At 50.5% G+C, this 18,452-nt stretch overlaps 3 protein-coding genes across 3 annotated transcripts; 2 read left to right on the top strand and 1 right to left on the bottom strand.

Moving 5' to 3' along the window:
• Positions 1 to 68: 68 nt before the first annotated feature.
• SMAC4_00163 (uncharacterized protein) lies at positions 69 to 3,109 on the top strand. The gene is made up of 7 exons (XM_003351574.2): positions 69 to 163; positions 252 to 516; positions 702 to 1,133; positions 1,190 to 1,242; positions 1,301 to 2,041; positions 2,125 to 2,520; positions 2,582 to 3,109. The coding sequence occupies exons 3-7, from the start codon at positions 732 to 734 to the stop codon at positions 2,748 to 2,750; spliced, it is 1,761 nt and encodes a 586-aa protein (XP_003351622.1). The 5' UTR covers positions 69 to 163; positions 252 to 516; positions 702 to 731; the 3' UTR covers positions 2,751 to 3,109.
• Positions 3,110 to 5,492: 2,383 nt separating this feature from the next.
• SMAC4_00161 (uncharacterized protein) lies at positions 5,493 to 7,000 on the bottom strand. The gene is made up of 2 exons (XM_003351572.2): positions 6,290 to 7,000; positions 5,493 to 6,171 (listed from the first exon to the last, which is right to left on the bottom strand). Exons 1-2 carry the CDS (start codon positions 6,380 to 6,382, stop codon positions 5,716 to 5,718), a joined length of 549 nt encoding a protein of 182 aa, XP_003351620.1. The 5' UTR covers positions 6,383 to 7,000; the 3' UTR covers positions 5,493 to 5,715.
• Positions 7,001 to 13,552: 6,552 nt separating this feature from the next.
• On the top strand, positions 13,553 to 16,228 carry SMAC4_00160 (uncharacterized protein). The gene is made up of 3 exons (XM_024655199.2): positions 13,553 to 14,140; positions 14,245 to 14,828; positions 14,964 to 16,228. The coding sequence occupies exons 1-3, from the start codon at positions 14,126 to 14,128 to the stop codon at positions 15,808 to 15,810; spliced, it is 1,446 nt and encodes a 481-aa protein (XP_024510984.1). The 5' UTR covers positions 13,553 to 14,125; the 3' UTR covers positions 15,811 to 16,228.
• The last annotated feature ends 2,224 nt before the right edge of the window (positions 16,229 to 18,452 follow it).

Raw genomic sequence — 18,452 nt, 5'->3', positions numbered from 1 at the left:
CTGCAGCGGGGTCGCGGTAGGCCTCAAACCATCACCGCCTCAACGGGCAGTTGCGATTTTGTTTACTTATCCGTGCTCGCTCCTTCCACTTTCATCCTTTTCTAGTCTCTGGAGCAATTACTCAGTCACCCGCCGCCGCTCACTCGCACCTTCCACGTTGGCTGTAAGTACCGCTAAAGACCATCATCCTTTCGAAAATGGAGGTGCCCAAAATCCGTTTTCATCGACTGACCCTCCATCTGACAAAGTAGATTTCGGATGAGAAGTCTGGACGGCACCAGGCACTTCCCACTCACTCCTATTGTGTCTGCCTAGGATCGGTTGTGAAGGAGTATTTATATTTCCCTCGCTCACCATTTTCTCCAAACTATCGTTGTCCTCCCGAAAATCGATTTAGCGCAAATCTTCTGCCCAGCAACGACACCTAGTGAGACGATTGCGCGCGCAAGCCACCTTGGATCAAGCGCCGCTCTCTTCTTCCTTTCACTCAAACTTGTACTCTTCTACGCTCTACGCGTAAGTAACAAATTCTGACAGGGATATCGAGCGTGGAATCCCCCATCCGCTTCAAAAAAAATTAAAATTAAAAAAATTCTTCCCTGATCGGCCTCCCCTCACATTGCTGGTCCTGTCGCCATACTCCGAGAGACACCACCAAAGTCAAGATCGGAAAGAATTGTCAATGCTAACTAATCTGCTAGTCATTCCTACACGGAATATCGTTCGCCATCATGGATGACGAACAGTTCATGCAACAGCTGCGGAACTTGACCAGCCAAACCGTTGACTGGAGCGGTTTTGATCCTTCAAAGTGGCGCGACGAAGATATCGACTGGAACACTAGTGATGCCTCCCAGGGCAATAAAGACGACGCCTATGCATCCGACACTTCTATCCTCAGTGTCCATCACCTGGATCCTTCTCAGGTCAGATCTTCTACAGGTCCTAATCGTTTTGAGGACGTGACCGACGAGGGGGAGGAGTATTGCGATGCTTCGGACTTGGAGAGCATCAAGTGGCCGGAGGTTAGCGCGAAGCAGGGCGAGCACGATCCCATCACCGAACTCTTTACGCCTTGGAGAATGGTTCAGGAGTATCCCAACCTGTTTGTTGGCAAGCGCAATGGCCAGAGGGTGAGTCGAATCCTTGTGGTAAGGATGATTGTGACGCTAACTCTTCGACCCTCAAGGCTCGGCCTCTTTTTACGCTCGAGGGGCTACACGAGAATCGCATTTGGGATCTGTAAGTTCTGGAGGCCCCACTGCCGTTGCTTACATGACAGTATGCTAACATATTCCAGGTTCTATCTTTATCGACCGTCTGACGAGGGGAATAAGAGCCCCATAATCTTCGTCCCAACCTACCAGATGCAACACCTGCTCGACGTCATCAACAGAAAACTCGACGTAGAGTTCACGTTTCCTCGCGGACATCAAGACTTGTTTGCCATGCCGTTTGGGCAAAGCAACACAGCGAAACCGCGCTTTCTTGGCCGTTCCACATCTGCCCAGGAATGGAGCGAGCTTACAAAGAATGTCCCGGCGCGTAAGCCCGGAGACATCTCGGAAAAGGCACCCTTCCTTGCCAAACAGGAGCTAACCCGCCGCTTGAATAGCATCTTCTCACCCCAAGAAAAGGGCAAGAAGTCCAAGAACAATCAGTACAAACGATGCAATCTTCACCGTACTTGGGGAAAGAATGTCAAGAGGGTTCAGCGGTATCTTGGTCTCCGCCGCAAAGTTCAGTCCGTCCCTGAAGGGCCATTCACTCCGCTGAATCTCACCCAGCCTACTGGCATCGAGCCGGAGAAGTCGGTCTTGTTTGTGGCGATTGACCTTGAGGCTTATGAACTAAACCAAAGCATGATCACCGAGGTTGGCATGGCGATTCTTGATACCGCGGACCTCACAAATGCTGCCCCTGGAGAAGGTACGAAGAACTGGTTCGACCTTATCAAAGCACGCCATATCCGCGTCAAGGAGTTTTCATGGGCCACAAACCACAGGCATGTCCAAGGCCGTGCTGAGTACTTCGATTTTGGGTATGTGTTGCAGCCATTTCCCTTGTTCCTCCCTGGCCCCTGCCTATCCCATCAGAAATGCAAACCGCTAACAACATCCACAGTAAAAGCGAGTTCATCGAGGTCGCAAAGATCGCCGACGTGTTGAAAGAGACCATCGAAGTCGAATCCTCCGCGGGCGGTGATGGAGCCAAGCGCCCCGTAGTCCTCGTGTTTCACGATCAATCTGCAGATCTCAAATACATCCGCATGCTTGGATATGACGTGACCAGCGCGGACAACATCTTGGAGGTGGTCGACACTCGGGAGATGTATCAGTATCTCAGCCGCTCAAACAACGCCACCAAGCTTTCCAACGTCTGCTATTATCTCGACATCCCGTTCAAGAACATGCACAACGCCGGCAACGACGCAGTGTATACTCTGCAGGCTATGATTGGCTTGGCCATTGACATGCGCCAGAAGAGCTTGAAAAGGGCTGCTGCGAAGGCGGAGAAGGGGTAAGGCGTGAAACTGAATATCGCAGACAGGTCCAAGTGCTAATCTTTCATGTTCCTTTAGCAATGAGGGATACGTTACCTACTCCGAGTTCACCGAAAAGAAGGAGGACGTGGATGAGGGTTGGGTCAGCAGTGGAGAGCAGACTGATGGTGGCGAGCCGAACTATATTCCGGTGAGCCCCGCGCCTAAATTTGTCAGTGAGACACCGGGCGAGGATTGGGAGTTGTAATGGTGACGATACCATTGTATTCCCACCATCACTCCCAAGCGCGGCCGGTCAACTTGGAGGGCATTGCTGGTAATAAGGAGCGAAAGCAAAGCAAAGATTAGAAGCATATTAGCCCGGTGAAACGGACTGAGGTACAGGAATTGCCATGCAGGCATGTAATTCTAATAACATTACCTACCTTGGCACCAGCATGGATGGCATCAAGATACCCTTGAGCCTCAGTCGGAGCGAACATCGAACCAACACCTGGCGGGTCCGTTACGGACTCACCTAATTAAAGGCGTGTATACTAAGGAGAATCATCGGAAGCATACCAGTCCTTACGGCACACTCAACAGTGATCTTGATAGTACAAATGTTTTATTTTACAATGGGTATGTGATCCTTCAAATGCGAGAAACGTACATAGCCTCCTTCTTTTTCCATCCAAGCCACCCGCAAAGCCAAGAACCCGTCAACGCCTATGCTATGAAGAAATATGTATGTGTGTTTTTGTACTGTACAATGAGGGAGCCCCATCTGACCCGTGCCGCAGACCGACGGAGTTCGTCGTGTGAACCGATGCGTAGTGGTGAGCCGTACCATCACGAATGACGGGATGGTGCTGCCTACTGATATCCGGAACTCGCAAAAAGTAACTGATGTGGCTAGCCAGAGCTGCAACACTCTGACCTCTCAGTCCACCAAGATGGCACTGGTACCGTTGGAGAACAGGATAGAACAGACTGATCGGATTGGGAGAGTGGCGGCGTTGTAAGGATGTCATGTCTGTATTGTTCGTCCGCGTAAGACGCTCAGGAGCCTGGCCTCCCTCTTCCGTCGTCGAAATCGATCGATGTATCGCATCGCATCGCATCGCTTAGACGGTCTTCTCCAAAAACTCCTTGGCCTCGTTGACCTTGGTGGCCAGGTAAGGGCTGCCGCCACGATCGGGATGGTTGAGAAGCATGAGGGTGCGGTGGGCCTTGCGGATCTTGTCCTTGGTGATGGCGCGCTCGCTGTGTTGGAGAGTGGGTGTTAGTTACTGCTTCGTCTGGTTTCGTCCCGTTGAGTTGACTCCAGGATAGGCTTTGAGGTTGTGTGGGTGTGTGCTTGCGGGTGTATGTGTGTTCATGGAACAGGAAAGGAAGGATATGTATGTATGGGGTAAAGTTGGTAGCCAGTCGAGCAGGGCATAGAGCATGAGGGAAGAAGCAAGGCAATGTAGGAGGTATGTGACAACAACGACGACGACGACGACGACGACGACGACGACGACGACGACGACGACGACGACGACGGGAACAGAGAGAACAACATACTTGAGAGACAGAATCAACGAAGCCTCCTTCTTGTTCATCCGCGGCTCGAAACCACCCTTGTAGAAAGCCTTGCCGAGAGCGCCAACGCCGCCGCGCGAGCGACGCCATGCTACGAGACCGGCGCGACCCTGTTATTGTAGATTGGTCAGCATTGGTTCCCTTTCTTTACGTGGCTTGCGCTCGGCATTTGTTTATGACGGCTTTTGTTGTTGGTTGACGGTAGAAGTGTTATGAGGTGCAATCGATGCCTGCCGGAGCGGGATCCATTCGCGAAGTTGCGTCGGGACGGGAGTAGGTAGGACTCACCAGGAAAGCAGCGACGGCAACACCGGCGCCAATAGCTACTGCTGACATTTTGAGATGGGGGTCGTGTTTAAGTTGTTATTAAGTATATGGAAGTTGGATGGTGTTGACGTCGTCCGGGGACTAGTAGGCTGTAGTCGGTGGTGATCGAGTGCGGGTGGGTGGATTGGACTTGGAGGGCGGCCCGGCGTATGTACGGATACACGGGTGGAATGGAATGGATGATGGAGTTCGGTGATGCGAGAGACGGGACGGCGAGGTTTGCCCGGAGTTGAAGCGAACTTTTTTGCCGGCAGCGGCAACGTATCAGCCCTGTTTTGGCGGGCGTTATCGGCTTTGCCGCGGTTTTGACGGCAGGCAACGGCGCGCACCTTGAGCGCTGCCAAGTATTTGGGAGCGGAATGTAACTGAAGGGATTGTACGACCCGGTTTAGTGCATGACAACCTAAAGGCTCCTATCACCACTGTCGTCGCCGTCCGATTACAATGGTTATGTGTTATTCAAGCACTGCTCCCACAGTTCACAATTTTCGTATAAAAGATCAACGGTTATTACTCCACCATATACGCGTCAGTGTCGATGGCTCCGTGAAAGAGACTATTCCTGTATGCATCAACCCCACATAACAGATAGTAAAATTCCGAGAAAGGAGGACCGTCTAACACTTCAAAAGAGCCCTCATCACAGCCTTTTCTGAGATCGCTAACCAGCTCTGCTTCTTGCCATCTATATGACGGTATCGCAGTCCAGATTTCGCTCAAAACCTGCCTGATTAAGGATTCTTGTTGTTGTTGTTGTTGTTGTTGTTGTTGTTGTTGTTGTTGTTGTTGTTGTTGTTGTTGTTGTTGTTGTTGTTGTTGTTGTTGTTGTTGTTGTTGTTGTTGTTGTTGTTGTTGTTGTTGTTGTTATTTTTAACGTCTACTTCCGCCTCCCGTAGGGCATGAGACGTGCCGCACCGGTGAGTCTAGCATACAAAATTAAGAGCAGTGCCCTAATTGTCCACCAAAACCATTAATCCGAGGGCAAACCGAGGCCTATTGCCAATGTAAATCATGTGTTGCCCATAGCGTAAACGCGGCCCAACACTTGTAATCGAATCGCCCAGTGGGCGAGTGATTAAGGATTCTAAGGGGGTATCATTGCCCATTATCCGGCATATCAATCGGTTCCTCCTGCTTCTTGCTTGTAACGATGTGCATAAGCTTTGCTTGTACATCGTTTTCCATTTCCCTCGCAAACTCCTTTTTCCTTAGTCAACCAAGTGTAAACAGAACCCAAAGAATTACCACCCATCTCATCATACATATTCCGTCATCCACCCTTTTCAACGCACTCTCATATCATATCATGAGGACGGCTTTCAAGGCTCAGCAGACACCAACCTCTCGTGCTTCAGCTCAAACTTGGCATGATACGCCGGTCTCGGCATCGCCAATCCGGCCTCCACATCCTGCAACACCCTCGCGTTAAGATCCTCTATCATCTTGCGCTGCTGCTCCGGGTCCATCCGCTGCTGGGCTGATCGCGCCGCGTTGTCGCTGTAGTTGCCCGCGCCGCCGCGCCCGCTCAGCCGGCCGGAGAGGTTTGGCCGCTGGATGCTGGCTGTAACAACGCGCGTCAGCTCCTCGAGCTCGGCCTCCTTCTCCTCCTCCTGCTGAGCGGCTGCGGCCGCGTCGGTTGCCGAGGCGTCGTAAAAGTTCCCCGCGCCGCCGCGACCGCCGGCGCGCGAGCTGCCGAGACTGGTCTGCGCGGTGATGGAGCGCTCGAGCGTCGTTGGCGAGGTGGAACCGGAAGACTTCTTTTGCGCCTCGAGATCCTGTGGTATGGGTTTGAGTATGGCGGACACAACGCGAGAGACGTATCCAAACAGAATGACACAAGTGCTGTCCGATCTTGCGTGTGTTATGATGGAAGAAAAAAAGAGGTACACTTACAGCAGCCGCCTTCTCGGCCTCTTCAACGTCCCTCCTACTATACCAATTCCCCGCACCTCCGCGGCCCACTCTGCGGAAGACTTCCGACGACATTTCCGGTCCGAGCGACGGGAACGGGTAGGTCGAAGATGAAATGAGGTGGGGGTAGGTAGGTAGCTGGAGGTACGCAAGCAACAACTGGTAGGTTCAGAGCCCAACAACGACAGCAGGCCAACAGGAGTCCTTGGATGGCAATAAAAGAGTGGTATGTAGTAGTGAGCGTGTAGCTTGGTTCGTGACAAGGAAAAAAGCTTGTTTGTTATGCTGTGGCCAGGGTAGCGAGTTTCAGGGAGGCAAAGCGTTGATCGAGAGACGAGCGGCGCACAGTCGGAATTGTGAAGATCCACGGAATTGCTTGTAGGGGACTCTTTTGCGGGGTTGTTGATTTTTAAACTTGTGACCTGCCCCAAAACCTCGTTCAGATGATCGTTTCAGAAGGTGAGCAAAATGGGAAGAGAAGAACAAGACAAAACACCAATGCTTGCAGTGGTAGACTGACGAGATTGTCAAACAATAACCCGTGTATCCCACGACATTACGAATGCCATAACCAATCCGTCTTATTCATCTCCAAATCCTTATCAGAAGCCGGAGGCGTCTATGGAGCATCACTAACTAGATCCAGCAGCGCAACTATAGACTAACTGTCTTGTCCCGCGGGTTTTAGTGGACTGCTATCAGCGAGCCTTTCATCTTTTTGACGAGCAAACCACTCCCGTCTTTAAGTTTTGACCGACTTTGAAGGAAACCTCTAGCCATCAGACAGCTGGACGCATCCGAAATACTTTAGTTGGGAGCACAAAGTGCGGAAGTACTCCGTGTTATTATCGTCAAATCTTTGATGGCGTCCGTAGTATTTGTCTGGCCCATTCCATGGGCTCCTCGCGTGATGCCCGTGGAAATAGGAACTACTGGGTACAACAACGCCACGCTACTCTGTGGATGTAGCTATCCTTCTACACAGTAGGTATCACGACTCGACCTCTCGACTACGTAATAAGTTCTTAAGACTGAGGCTACAATATTCTTGTTTGACCATCAAGGTACCGCAGATCTGAACAGTGGTCTGCCCCGGGTTGGTCATGTCGATCAATCACTTAATGGCTTCGGCACCTTCCGGTTCCCGTCGACCGTTGCGCCAACACAAGGCCCATGATAATTCCCTTGGATTTTCTTCTCTCTCCTCAACCTTACGTCCTCTGTTCTTTCTTGCATATAGTGCATGATGCATCTTGGAGCAGCTCGAAACCATACCTAGGTACATTGTTACTGTATCGCCTCCCCGGCTCTGTAACCCCCAACGGAACGGAGCGTGGAACGTCGATACATAAAAGTCTAGACCCCTGGTGTTGATGCAGGTACAAAGCGACTACGGATGGTTTTTTTTTTTTGGTCTTTTTTTTTGTTTTTTTCAATGTCAAGCTTTTGTTGTCCAAAACCCTGTCTGTGGGTAGGGAGTTTGACGCGCAGCCCGTGCTCTCGTCCCTCAAAGTTTCGGCAGGACATCCTGTGTTGTGCTCTCAAAGTTCGCCTTGTGTTCCTTCAAACGTGGTCGAGCCAAATCACAAATTACCGGTAGTATGATGCCTGGACCCGAGCGAACTTGAACAACGCTGTCAACTGTTCAACCGTAAACGTGCGGGGTAAAAGCGAGTCTTTTCGCCTCCAGCTTGGTGAGGAGCCCCAGGAGCAGAGGAGGAACTGTTATGGTACAGTAGTTCTAAGCTGCCTTATGTCTAACGATTAGCACTTGGAATGCTCCGGTGTGATGCTGATCACCAAGACGTTGCGAATCATTGGGAAATTCATGCACGGATCCCGATCGATACAAGGACCTCAACGAAGAGTGAACGGAGAACAGCAGAGGATCGCAGAAACCTGCAAATTCGGAGTCAAAAACGTTTCTTGAATCCGACTCCGACCACACCGAGCAGCCGGAGATCAAATCGCCGATCTCCTCACATGCCGAAGAAGGTTTCCACCGCCCGCCGGTCCGTCACATACCTTAGTGTAGACCCCGCCATCGTTGTCGGAACCAGGAACATAACATACATAACCTACCGGAGGCTTCGCCGTCAACAACACTACACTACATCCAAGGACGAAGTTGTTGCTCGAAAGCCGGCCTTTTCTCCGTCACAGCTCCGTCAAAGAGGATATGGTTGAGTCGGATGGAGACTGTGCCTCCACTTGCCGTGTTTCTGCCATTCTTGGGATCCTTGCTAGGAGGATTGAATACTTGGTTAGCTGTCCGTTACTCCCCAGCCGTTTCCGCCTTTCAACGTCATCTCGTTCTCCATCGTTCCACGCCCGGAAACAAGCCACCAGGGACAATTGACAACTTCCCCAGTGGCTTTTGCATTGGTTGCATGAAAGTCTCTAACAACAACTATAAACCCCGGTGCTGTAGACGTTTCTGGACATCCTGGAATGTAGCTTGGGTGAGGAGAAAAGGTAGCGGGCACTGTGTTCCGCAGTTTCCCCTTTATGTACTCATTTAAGTACTTATCCCATATGAGTTTTGTGTTTTTAAATATTCTCGAGGCATCCTGGCTCACAGCGCGCGTCCCTTGCGTCGAATCCAAGTGACGTTGGGTAGCATCCAACTCGAACATAGGCAGGTGATGGACGATCTCGAAATTATTCTTCTGTCAGCGGATAGGGTACTGTAAAGATCTGTAGGTGCTGCTTGCCTGATGTTTGTTAAATCGTTCTGTATCGGAGGAGCGAAACGTATCAGAACAAGACAGCAGACTTCGATTTGGTCTCTTGGACTTTCAAGCACATTTCACGAACGATCTCCAATTCAAATCCACATACGCAGAAACCCAAACACCCAGAAAAAGAAGAAAGAAAGACGATGGTCGTTAGTCGATCCCACAAGTAACCTTACCTCAACACCTGGAACTCCATCGAGCGGCCAGTTTGGTATCACCTAGGCTGTCCAGCTTGCCCACTCGCCCACTCGCCCACTCTTTTGCCCAGCCCGTCCAGCCCATCCTGATGATCTGTACCTTGGCCTAACGGGATATCAGGGTCTTGACCTTCAACACAAGCGGAAAGCCCACTTTTGTCCATGTCGACGAAACGTGGTTGGATATCGGATGCCAATGCCGTGTCCATCAGGTACCAAAAAAGATGGAGCTTCCCTCCAACTTCTTTTTTCTTGAACGAGTTTGGTTTGGGTTGGTTTGGCACACACGTCTTGCGGCTCAAGTTCCGAATGGTCTCGAATTAGGACCCTTGGGTCGGGACCTCAACGTCGTGTCTTCTTGCAAGAGCAAGAAAAAAAGAATGGCTTCCATCGGTTTAACATCAGCCCCAAACCCGACGAGAGAGGTTGCTAAAAAAAAACCGTGCCGTCACCTCCCTCTTCTCTCTCGGAGGAGGATACATATGTGCCCGACAAGTGGAAGAAAAGGCCCGGGACAGACCGAACGGTGGCGTTCTCGTTCTCTTCGACAAAAGTCTGGGGAAGCAAGGAAAAGCTAGGTAAGGGGAAATGCAGTAGGGTTTCCTTTCCTTGGCGATCTGGTCATTCCGATAATTGGTTTAAACGGCCCACTGTAGACAGCTACTGTTGCTCTTTTTGGGAATAGGTTTAAATGCTCGCAACGGTGAAGTCCGGTGATTGAACGAGCCCCAGACAAGATGAGCCGTGAGCAGGTTGACAAGGACCCTTACCTTTTGGTACAATTGTCGGTCATTGATGTGGCAGTGGGCCTGTCGTCGATACCTTCTCTTCTAGGGAGTTGTAGCCCTGCAAAAGGCCTGGTGGCTTGCTTTTTCTTGCCTATTCTGTCTTGGACGGCTTGCTGACTGTGATGGTTAATTTGAGGGATTGGTGCATGTGGTTGTGTATCTCGTTCTTGCCATTGCTGGTGACTAGAGAATATAGATATGGTCAGTTGGCAACCTTTTGATGCCTCTTCAAAATCGAATTCCTTCAAAACAATCGTTGCAAGTTCACACAAACGAACACAGTTGAATCCTCTTCGAGGGGCTCCTTCACCGGTGCGGATGTGCCCCATCTTGGCTTGTCCAGTGCCTGGCCGTGCAACGTGCGATGTGCTGCATGAACAGGGAGCGTGGATGTTCAGTTTGGCCAAGGCCGGGTGCGGCGTGAACCTATTACCCCCAGGCCGCCTGACAGTCCTGCACCGTGCGAGCAGAAGTACAGGCCTACGGGGTACATATTGCGTGCCTCTAGCACTTGTCAGTGAAAGAATGATTCAAGAGGGCTTAGTGCCCAGAGTTTCGGAATAGCTGTCACGGGTTCTCAGTCAGCAAGTGGGAGACAGCCCGGCTGAATACTCAAGCCTGTTGATTGAAAGAGGCAAACTGCCTGTATAACAGCCAGGTTGAGCGCTTTTCTCGTCGTCAACCAAAAAGACATTGAAACAAGTGATGCCAGCACGCTGGGAGAGACCAAATGCAGGTCCACCAGGAGCATGAAACTGCAGAGATGTCCAATTGTACCGACTGTCCTACATGGACATACCACAGTAGGTGTACGATTAGAAGTGTGTATATGATGTGGAGTCTTGCATTGCCATTTAAGTTCACTGCAAGTGGACACTTTTCCGTCTTTCCTTCCAGTCATTCATTCACCGTACCTTTCCAAAGAACAAGACCGACGTTTCGCTTGGAGAATTCCACTTTGCCAAACATTCTCGAATAACGTTGACGACTGGGAGTACGCAATCGGATAGGTAATGGGCATCCGTGCCTGCTGTGGTGATTCCTGGCTTGGGGCTCAATAGTCTCATGTCGTCTGCAACCTGATATTACCTCTCGATGGCAATTGATGTTTCCTTGTTTTGAGTTTGTCTTGCCTTTTTTCTTCATCTGAAGGAGCTGGTTAATGTCAAGCAAACCAACACAGTTGCAGATCACGCCCCCACGGTCATTTACAAAATTGAAGTTGTTGGCCTGAGCAAGCATCTTGAACTGTCTCTAGCTCAATGTTTGTTGTTGTAGCGTGTAACTTGTAACTTTCTTTTTGGTTTCCCCGCCGCCCCGTCCCAACTGCTGCGAGATATTAGCCGGCTCCACAAGACCGGATGGGAAAACCCCTCTTCTTCTCGTGGCTTTTTCAATTGGAAGATAATTGCTACCGCACATGGGAAACACAGCAGGGCGGGGTAGCCAAAGCCGGGTATCACATCCCATTCATTTGTGAGGCGACAGCACTGACATGGCGAGATCGTGGAAAGATTTACCTCATTGTTTGATGGATTGACGGCTGAGAACTAAAGTGGTTTTCCGCCATTCGACATTTCCATGGACGTCCGCCGCCAGAATCGACCAGTAAGGTTGCCATCGGAACTGGAATTGCGTTATTTGACCTTTTTTGTCTGCAGTGTGTGGCCCGGCTTACCATTCCATGGGCATCTGAACATTCCTAGAAACATGCGGATTAACATATCGAATCATCCAGACTCGTGACAGTGCCGCGGCGTTGGCACCGCTTCTTTGTCCTAGCATGGTATCTTCATGGGTCACAAGGCAGTGCGTGAGACAAACGAAGCTTCATTGGATGAGGGGAGGCCATGAAGGGGGGAAGAGAAAAAAAAAAGTTGTGAGATTCAGCACCAGGATCGGAGCTTCACAACTTTTTTTTTTCTGCGTGCCATCTCCCCTCCTGTTCTCGAATCCGTGGACATTGAGGTGTGGCAGTCTCACCCACTTCAGCCATAGCTACATTGCCGAGCTCCAATCTTGCTTCACACCCCTTTGCCAATGTCTCTGCATCGCCTAATCACCAGACGCTTCATCGGAGCCCCATTCGGTGCGTCCCCAAAGTCGCTGTAATGGGCGGATAATTTGTCTGAAAGTCAGTCGGGAACCCAGAGCGTCCAGCACATTGGAATGGGGTCCCATACTTGTAATGGTTGAAATGTTCTCCCTGGCCCCGATGTCGTCGACACGGTACACAGTACATGATCTTTTGCGTAGCCAACTATGACACAGTGTAAATAGGATGAAAGCCCGCCCGAATTGGTCCTTTTGAGTACCCACGCGGCTGCGTGTCTACCGCCATTTGTACCGCCTTTTTGTTGTTGTCTTCCCTGACCCGGAATAAAGACGCAATGCAGTCCCATCCCTTTTGTCTCTGAAACAAACCGTGCCTGGTCTCCCCGCCGTATGCAGCTCAGCTTCTGGGGAACATCATGCTAGAGTTGCGATTGAAAAAGTTTTAGAGAGGTAGGTGCACGACTGGAGAATCATGGTGCCGTCCCGTCCGCAGTCGGATTGACAGCATCAATCGCACAATGATTACGTACATATGCACTGGCAGCTTTGCAGAGTTCAAGCGGCTTTACGGGGTTAAAGTAGACTGCACAAACCACAAAATATGGGGAGATAAAACCATAGTCCTCAACTCCAACGTTAATGGTGAGTGATGGGGTAACTAAGGTATGTATCCTCGTCAGGACCAGAAAGGTCTAACAAGACGGGACACATGGCCCAGAGCGCAGGAGTACGTAGCCTCTGAATGGCAATTTTTGGGCTCGAGGCTCTCCCTGGAAAGGGGGGAGGGGTGAGCAAGGAAACAACCCAACATCAAAGGCAAAAGAGCGGAAGTTGAACCTTTTTAGGTCCCTGCCAATCCATAGCCAACCGTCATCGAACACTGTGTAGGCCAAAAGGTACTTCCGGTCTCCTTCCTGGTGCTCTTGTGGGGTTACCTGTCAGTGTCTACCCCAGTCCTCTGTGGTTATGGGTACTCCTCTCGTACCCGACCGGGCTATCACCAGTTCCCACCTTTTTTTTCTATTCTCGCAATCGGAGGACGTTGGAGCTGGCACCGCCGGCCGGCCCTCCTCCATCATCGCTACCTCGTCTCTACTACCACCATCAGATCAGCGCACTGGAACCTGACGGGAGCAATGAACGAGGTGCTTCCACTTGGTACCATCCTGTTCAAGAAAGTCTTGGACTCTCTCCATTCATCCAGGGCTGTCGACGAGCCAGTAGAAGTGCCTCATTCAACCCATCTATCCAGGACCCCTTGCTGCGTCTCGGCTGTCTGGTGTCTGGCTGCGTCTGGTGCTGCGTCTAGGTAGCTTCCACGCCATCCCATTTGCGACCAACCGCCTGCGACCAACCAAGATCCAGTCCGCCGGCCATAGAACCACCTCAGCGGCCAGCAGAGGCGCCTGTCTTGTCTCTCTTCAGATCCTCTTTTTCTGGATTATTTTTTGATGACAGCTTGGACTCGTACCTCTTGCACCGACCTCCATCATTCCTCCCTCTGAATCCCTTCATCCCCCCCCCCCCCCCCCAGGAGCCCCCGGTTATCAAACCTCACTCATCCAAGGCAGCCCGCAATCATCCCTACTTGGAACTGGCCGCGAATACCACCTTTCCTCCGACACAGTATTGATCTCTCCGAGGCACAGCCACTCCTGCCTTCTCGTCTTGGACAGACAGCCATCTGAACTGGTGTTGGCCGTTGCCTACATTCTTCCTGCTACCCAGCTGGTTAACTTTATTTTTTATTTTTTATTCTCTCTTTCCCTTTCGAACGTACCTCATCTTATCGTGGTGGGAGACGAGCACCGGTTCACCAACCAACCCCTGGCCGATCCCGAGATTATTATTATTTCCCCGCCTTGCTCCTTGCCTGGCCTTATACGGACCACCACACGCTACTTCTTGGTGATCGACACCCGGCCGCCAAATTTCACGACAGAGCAACAATATCTCCCGAGCCTTCACCACTCTTGCCTTGTCAACTTGCTGTTTACGCTCCAAGACGGAGAAAAAGGGGCACTTTGGAATAGCTTGGCAATGGCTTCGTTCAAGGTAGACTTCCGCTAATATCCAATGACTCCTCCCTCCCTTCCTCCCGGTAAACCCACCTGCGAATCGACCCCGTCAGTTACTGATGATCTTGGCTATTCTTCTAGGAAATGCAACAAACCTCACGACCTCTCTCGCACCGTCCCTCGGTGTCTTCCAATCCCATTCCAGCCCTCTCGATCGCTCGGCAGCCGCACTCACGCACCAACTCCCACTCCCTACTTTCCGGATCCCTCAACAGCAACCACCGGGTCACACGCCGGAAGAGCATGACAAACACGGGTGCTAACGTCGCCGCTCTTGCTGCCGCCCTCCAACAAGAATCCGGTGACAAGGCTATGCCACTGCCCATTTCCATCAACGCACGCCGCAACACGATATCCAAAAACGGTCTCTCGCGATCCGCTGTTGTCGGCAGCCTACCCTCCCCACCGGCCAGCCTACCAACCCACAAGTTTGTAACATCAGACGGGACGGTCAACATGCAGGACAGCGCAATCGATGACGAGATTCACATGTCTGGAGACGAAGGAAACAGCAGCAGCAGCGGGGCCAACAAGAGCCGAAACAGGAGGGCTAGTGACGGCCAGTCGGCGCCCAAGGAAGGAAGCCGAAAGATCAACCGCCCGGAACTTCGCTGTGAGAAGTGCGGGAAGGGATACAAGCATAGCAGCTGCTTGACCAAGCATTTGTTTGTGCCCATTTTCCTTTCCTCCCCTTTCCCACTCCCTGTTCCATGACTGTTGAGTGTAAAGGACTGGTATTGGCCACGGGACTCGGATAGTGCCTTTGGAGAGCTTTTGTGTTGACTTGTCTGTACCGTCAGGTGGGAGCACACTCCCGAATGGTCATATACCTCTAAGCTGTTGATTTCCAAGCACCAGCAAGTGCAGCTTCTCGAAGCCGCCTCTGTGCTGGTGGCTATGAACAACAAGCCAACGACCGGGACCACGCCTCCGGACTCGACCCACGATTTCCACAGCGATCAGGATTCGGCATCCCCAGCAGCATCAGGCTATTCGGATCAACCAGAGCGCAGCTCCGCGGACACGACCCCACCACCCCAGCTGGATACCCTCGGCAACATGACTGGGTTCCCCATGAGCTTCACCAAGAGACAGAGTACCGGAAGCGGGTTTGCGCAGTCGTACCAATCTGTGGCGTTCGGTAGCTCGGTGGCGGGTAGCGTGCCGGTTGGTTCGCCATTTGGAGGTCATTTCCGCCAGCTTAGCCTGATGAGCAACGATCAGAGGCCAACGTCGTCTGGCAGGAACGCAACCGGCAAGGAAGATCGGGACTTGGCTGCGGCGGTGGAAGGTCTTAGCTGCAGCTTTAACAGCAACGCCGGTCCCCGGTCGTTCCATCTCTCGGCCGACGCACCCCCAATGCCACCCCTCCCCAACCAATACTTGGGTCAGTCTTTGGGCGGCCCCCTTGGTAGCTTCATCAACAGCTATCCTAGTAGAGCTCCGGAAAGTTTCACCAGGGGGGAGCTCAGTAAACCTAGGGAAAGCTATACCAGAAGGGATCTGCGCCAAAGCTACCGTAGCGAGCGGGACGACGTCAAAATGGACGAAGATAGCGTCATGGACTATGACGACGAGGAAGACATGCGGTCCCGGGCAAGAAGCGACGAAGACGACGACGGTGTTTTTGGAAGGATGGAAGAATAACAAGAAGCCAAAGCAATCCGTTGTCTGTACAACAACTATGTTGCGGGAGCAAATCGGAAGCAACTCGTGGTTGGTGCAGGAAGGAAGGAAGAAACTTATGATGTTGATGAAGGATTTTCTTTTGTATATCTATATCGAAACCATGTTAATGAGGCACTTTGCTCCGCCGACGACACTTGGCACCGAAGAGTGGAGGAGCACTGTTGGTGGCGAGCCATGGCTCATGGGCTGAGAGATGCCAGAGCCAGCTGAGGCGTCGCCGGACGCAGTCAAAACTTCACGAGGTTAAAGTGAGTGTTGTGAGCGAGCGTTGAGCGAAAATGCTTGGAAATACTATCTAGTTAGCGAGCGAACAAATACCATATGAACAACTTACATAAAGTAACAAGAACAAGATAATACCAAGGCTTAACCAAAGACGAAGGGGAACTTTCCGTGATGTTTGTTTGGCTGACGAGGGAGGAAAAGAGGAGGCTACACAACAGCAGAGGTTATCCGAAATGTAGTTCATGGCTGATGACTGTTTCTGGCAGTCTCCAGTGTAAGTGAGGTTGGGACTCGCTTGGGCTCAAGGTCTGTGGGAGATCGCACCCAGCTTGCGAACTGGTGGGAGTGGGAGAGTTGCTCGCGGAGGTTGTTTTGTTCTCGAAGTGAGAAAAAAGTAGGGAGAGGGCAATGATTTAAATACTTTACTTTTCCTTTCGGCGAATATCCTAGTATGGACTAGCAAAGCTCAGGTCCGTAGCAATATTTTTATGTACTGATATTGGGATGCCCGTTGTTTTGATGCAGTTGGTAGTTGATTTCCTATCCTTGCTTACGCATATTTACCCGGCGGGCAGTACAGTACTTACCTGAGGTACCTCCTCTAAACTAACCGTAACATTACAATACGTATATAATTCTTAAAAGTAGCAATTTATATAACGAAACCAGAATTCCAGTAGAGGAAGTACAAATAATATCTGTAAGGGTTCTACAAGGTATACACGCAGGTAGGCCTTGGTGAAAGTGATAATATTCGACAAAGAGAAAAAGGAAAGTCTGTGCCAGTATAGTATGGAGCTTACAGCTAAATACACAAGAGAGGTGCGGATATCAAAAGTGTTAGAACGCCAAGGTTGAAAATGTGGTTCGTGCGGCGCACCCTAGGAGTGCACCCAGTCGGAGGGCAGGCCTGGCTTACATAGAGTTCAAGCTAGGCAAATACCCCTAGGCGCCAGCCCTATAACAATATCACTGAACGAATGATTTATTTCAATATAAACGGTTATTTTATAGTAATATCACATAATTAATTTTATAGAACCGTAATATTGAAGAAAGGTAAAAAAAAAAAAAAAAAAGTACTAAGTTCCAAATAAACTTAACAATTAATACCTACTCAGATTTAATTACATACATTAATACATACTACTCCTAACCAAGCCTCCCCCAGTTCTATCCGCTCTAACCTTATATCTATACCCGTACCTATACCCAGCGTCTACCAAGTACCACTTAAGTACCGCTCAATACGCTTGTATAATTGTGATAAGGGCAATATTCTGGGCTTGAAACAGCAGTTCAATCTAGCTAATAAACTACTTTAGTCTCGAAGGCCTTGTTCATCCTCTCAACCTTCAGAAGAAGGCTGGAATTCGGAGTCTTTTTTGTCACAGCGACGCATTTCACCACTACGCTATAACGTTTCGTGTTTCCGTAAAAGAATATAAGTAACCGAAGCTGGCAATTCGGTCGCTCAAGTGGTCTTATATAGTTGTAATGACAGTCGAGAAGCACAATTGCAAAGCTGCTATCACAAATATAAAACTTGAGATAAATATGTGGCTGCTATCTTCATCTTTTAAAATAATACGAAATAAAATAACACTACGAGTTATATTAAAAAAGAAAAACTAATAATGATTTAAGTACTAATTGTCATGGGGCTGGCGCCCAGGGTATCTGCCTAGCTTGAACCCTATATAAGTATGACAGGCTGGGGTGCATATGCTCAGACGGCCAAACCTACAAAAGATAGGACGATGTTCTACTTACAAGGCAGAACTCGGAATGCACACTATATAGCCAATGTCAACCTGTGTGTTACGAACTTAAGCGAGTTACACGGGCCAACCAAGCTACTGAGATACAACAGCCGCAGAACGGTGCACCATAGGAGCCAGTAGGGCGCAGAACCAAAAGGGCTCACACCCCATGAGGGCTCACACCTTGAGCCAGGCTCACGCGTGAGCCAGGGCCACAAGGTGAGCCAACACCATCAGTGAGCCACCACCATCAGTGAGCCACCACCATCAGTGAGCCACCACCATCAGATAGACTTATGGGCTCAGAAGAGCATCAGGAAACAGATATCTCGCAAAGGGCGAGGAGGTATAAAGGGACGACTGGAGAACTCAGATTGTCAGATAGTTCGACAGTAGTCAATTGATCATTATCACCGAGACTAGTATCAACACGAGCATACTTGTTGTGAACTATTTAGCTTCACTGAACGTCTTCTGATAGTGTTTACCTTCAGCTATCCCACTTAGGCAGATCAGACTGCCGTTCGTCACACTGTGACAATAAGCTAGGCTTGCCCTCCGGTTAAGTGCACTCCTGGGGTACGCCGCACGAACCACACTTCTGACTTTGAC

The sequence above is a fragment of the Sordaria macrospora genome, chromosome 4, assembly GCF_033870435.1.
Source record: "Sordaria macrospora chromosome 4, complete sequence".
NCBI classification, from domain to species: domain Eukaryota; kingdom Fungi; phylum Ascomycota; class Sordariomycetes; order Sordariales; family Sordariaceae; genus Sordaria; species Sordaria macrospora.
Note: the sequence above shows the minus strand (reverse complement) of the source record. Positions and strands in the feature narration are given on the sequence as shown.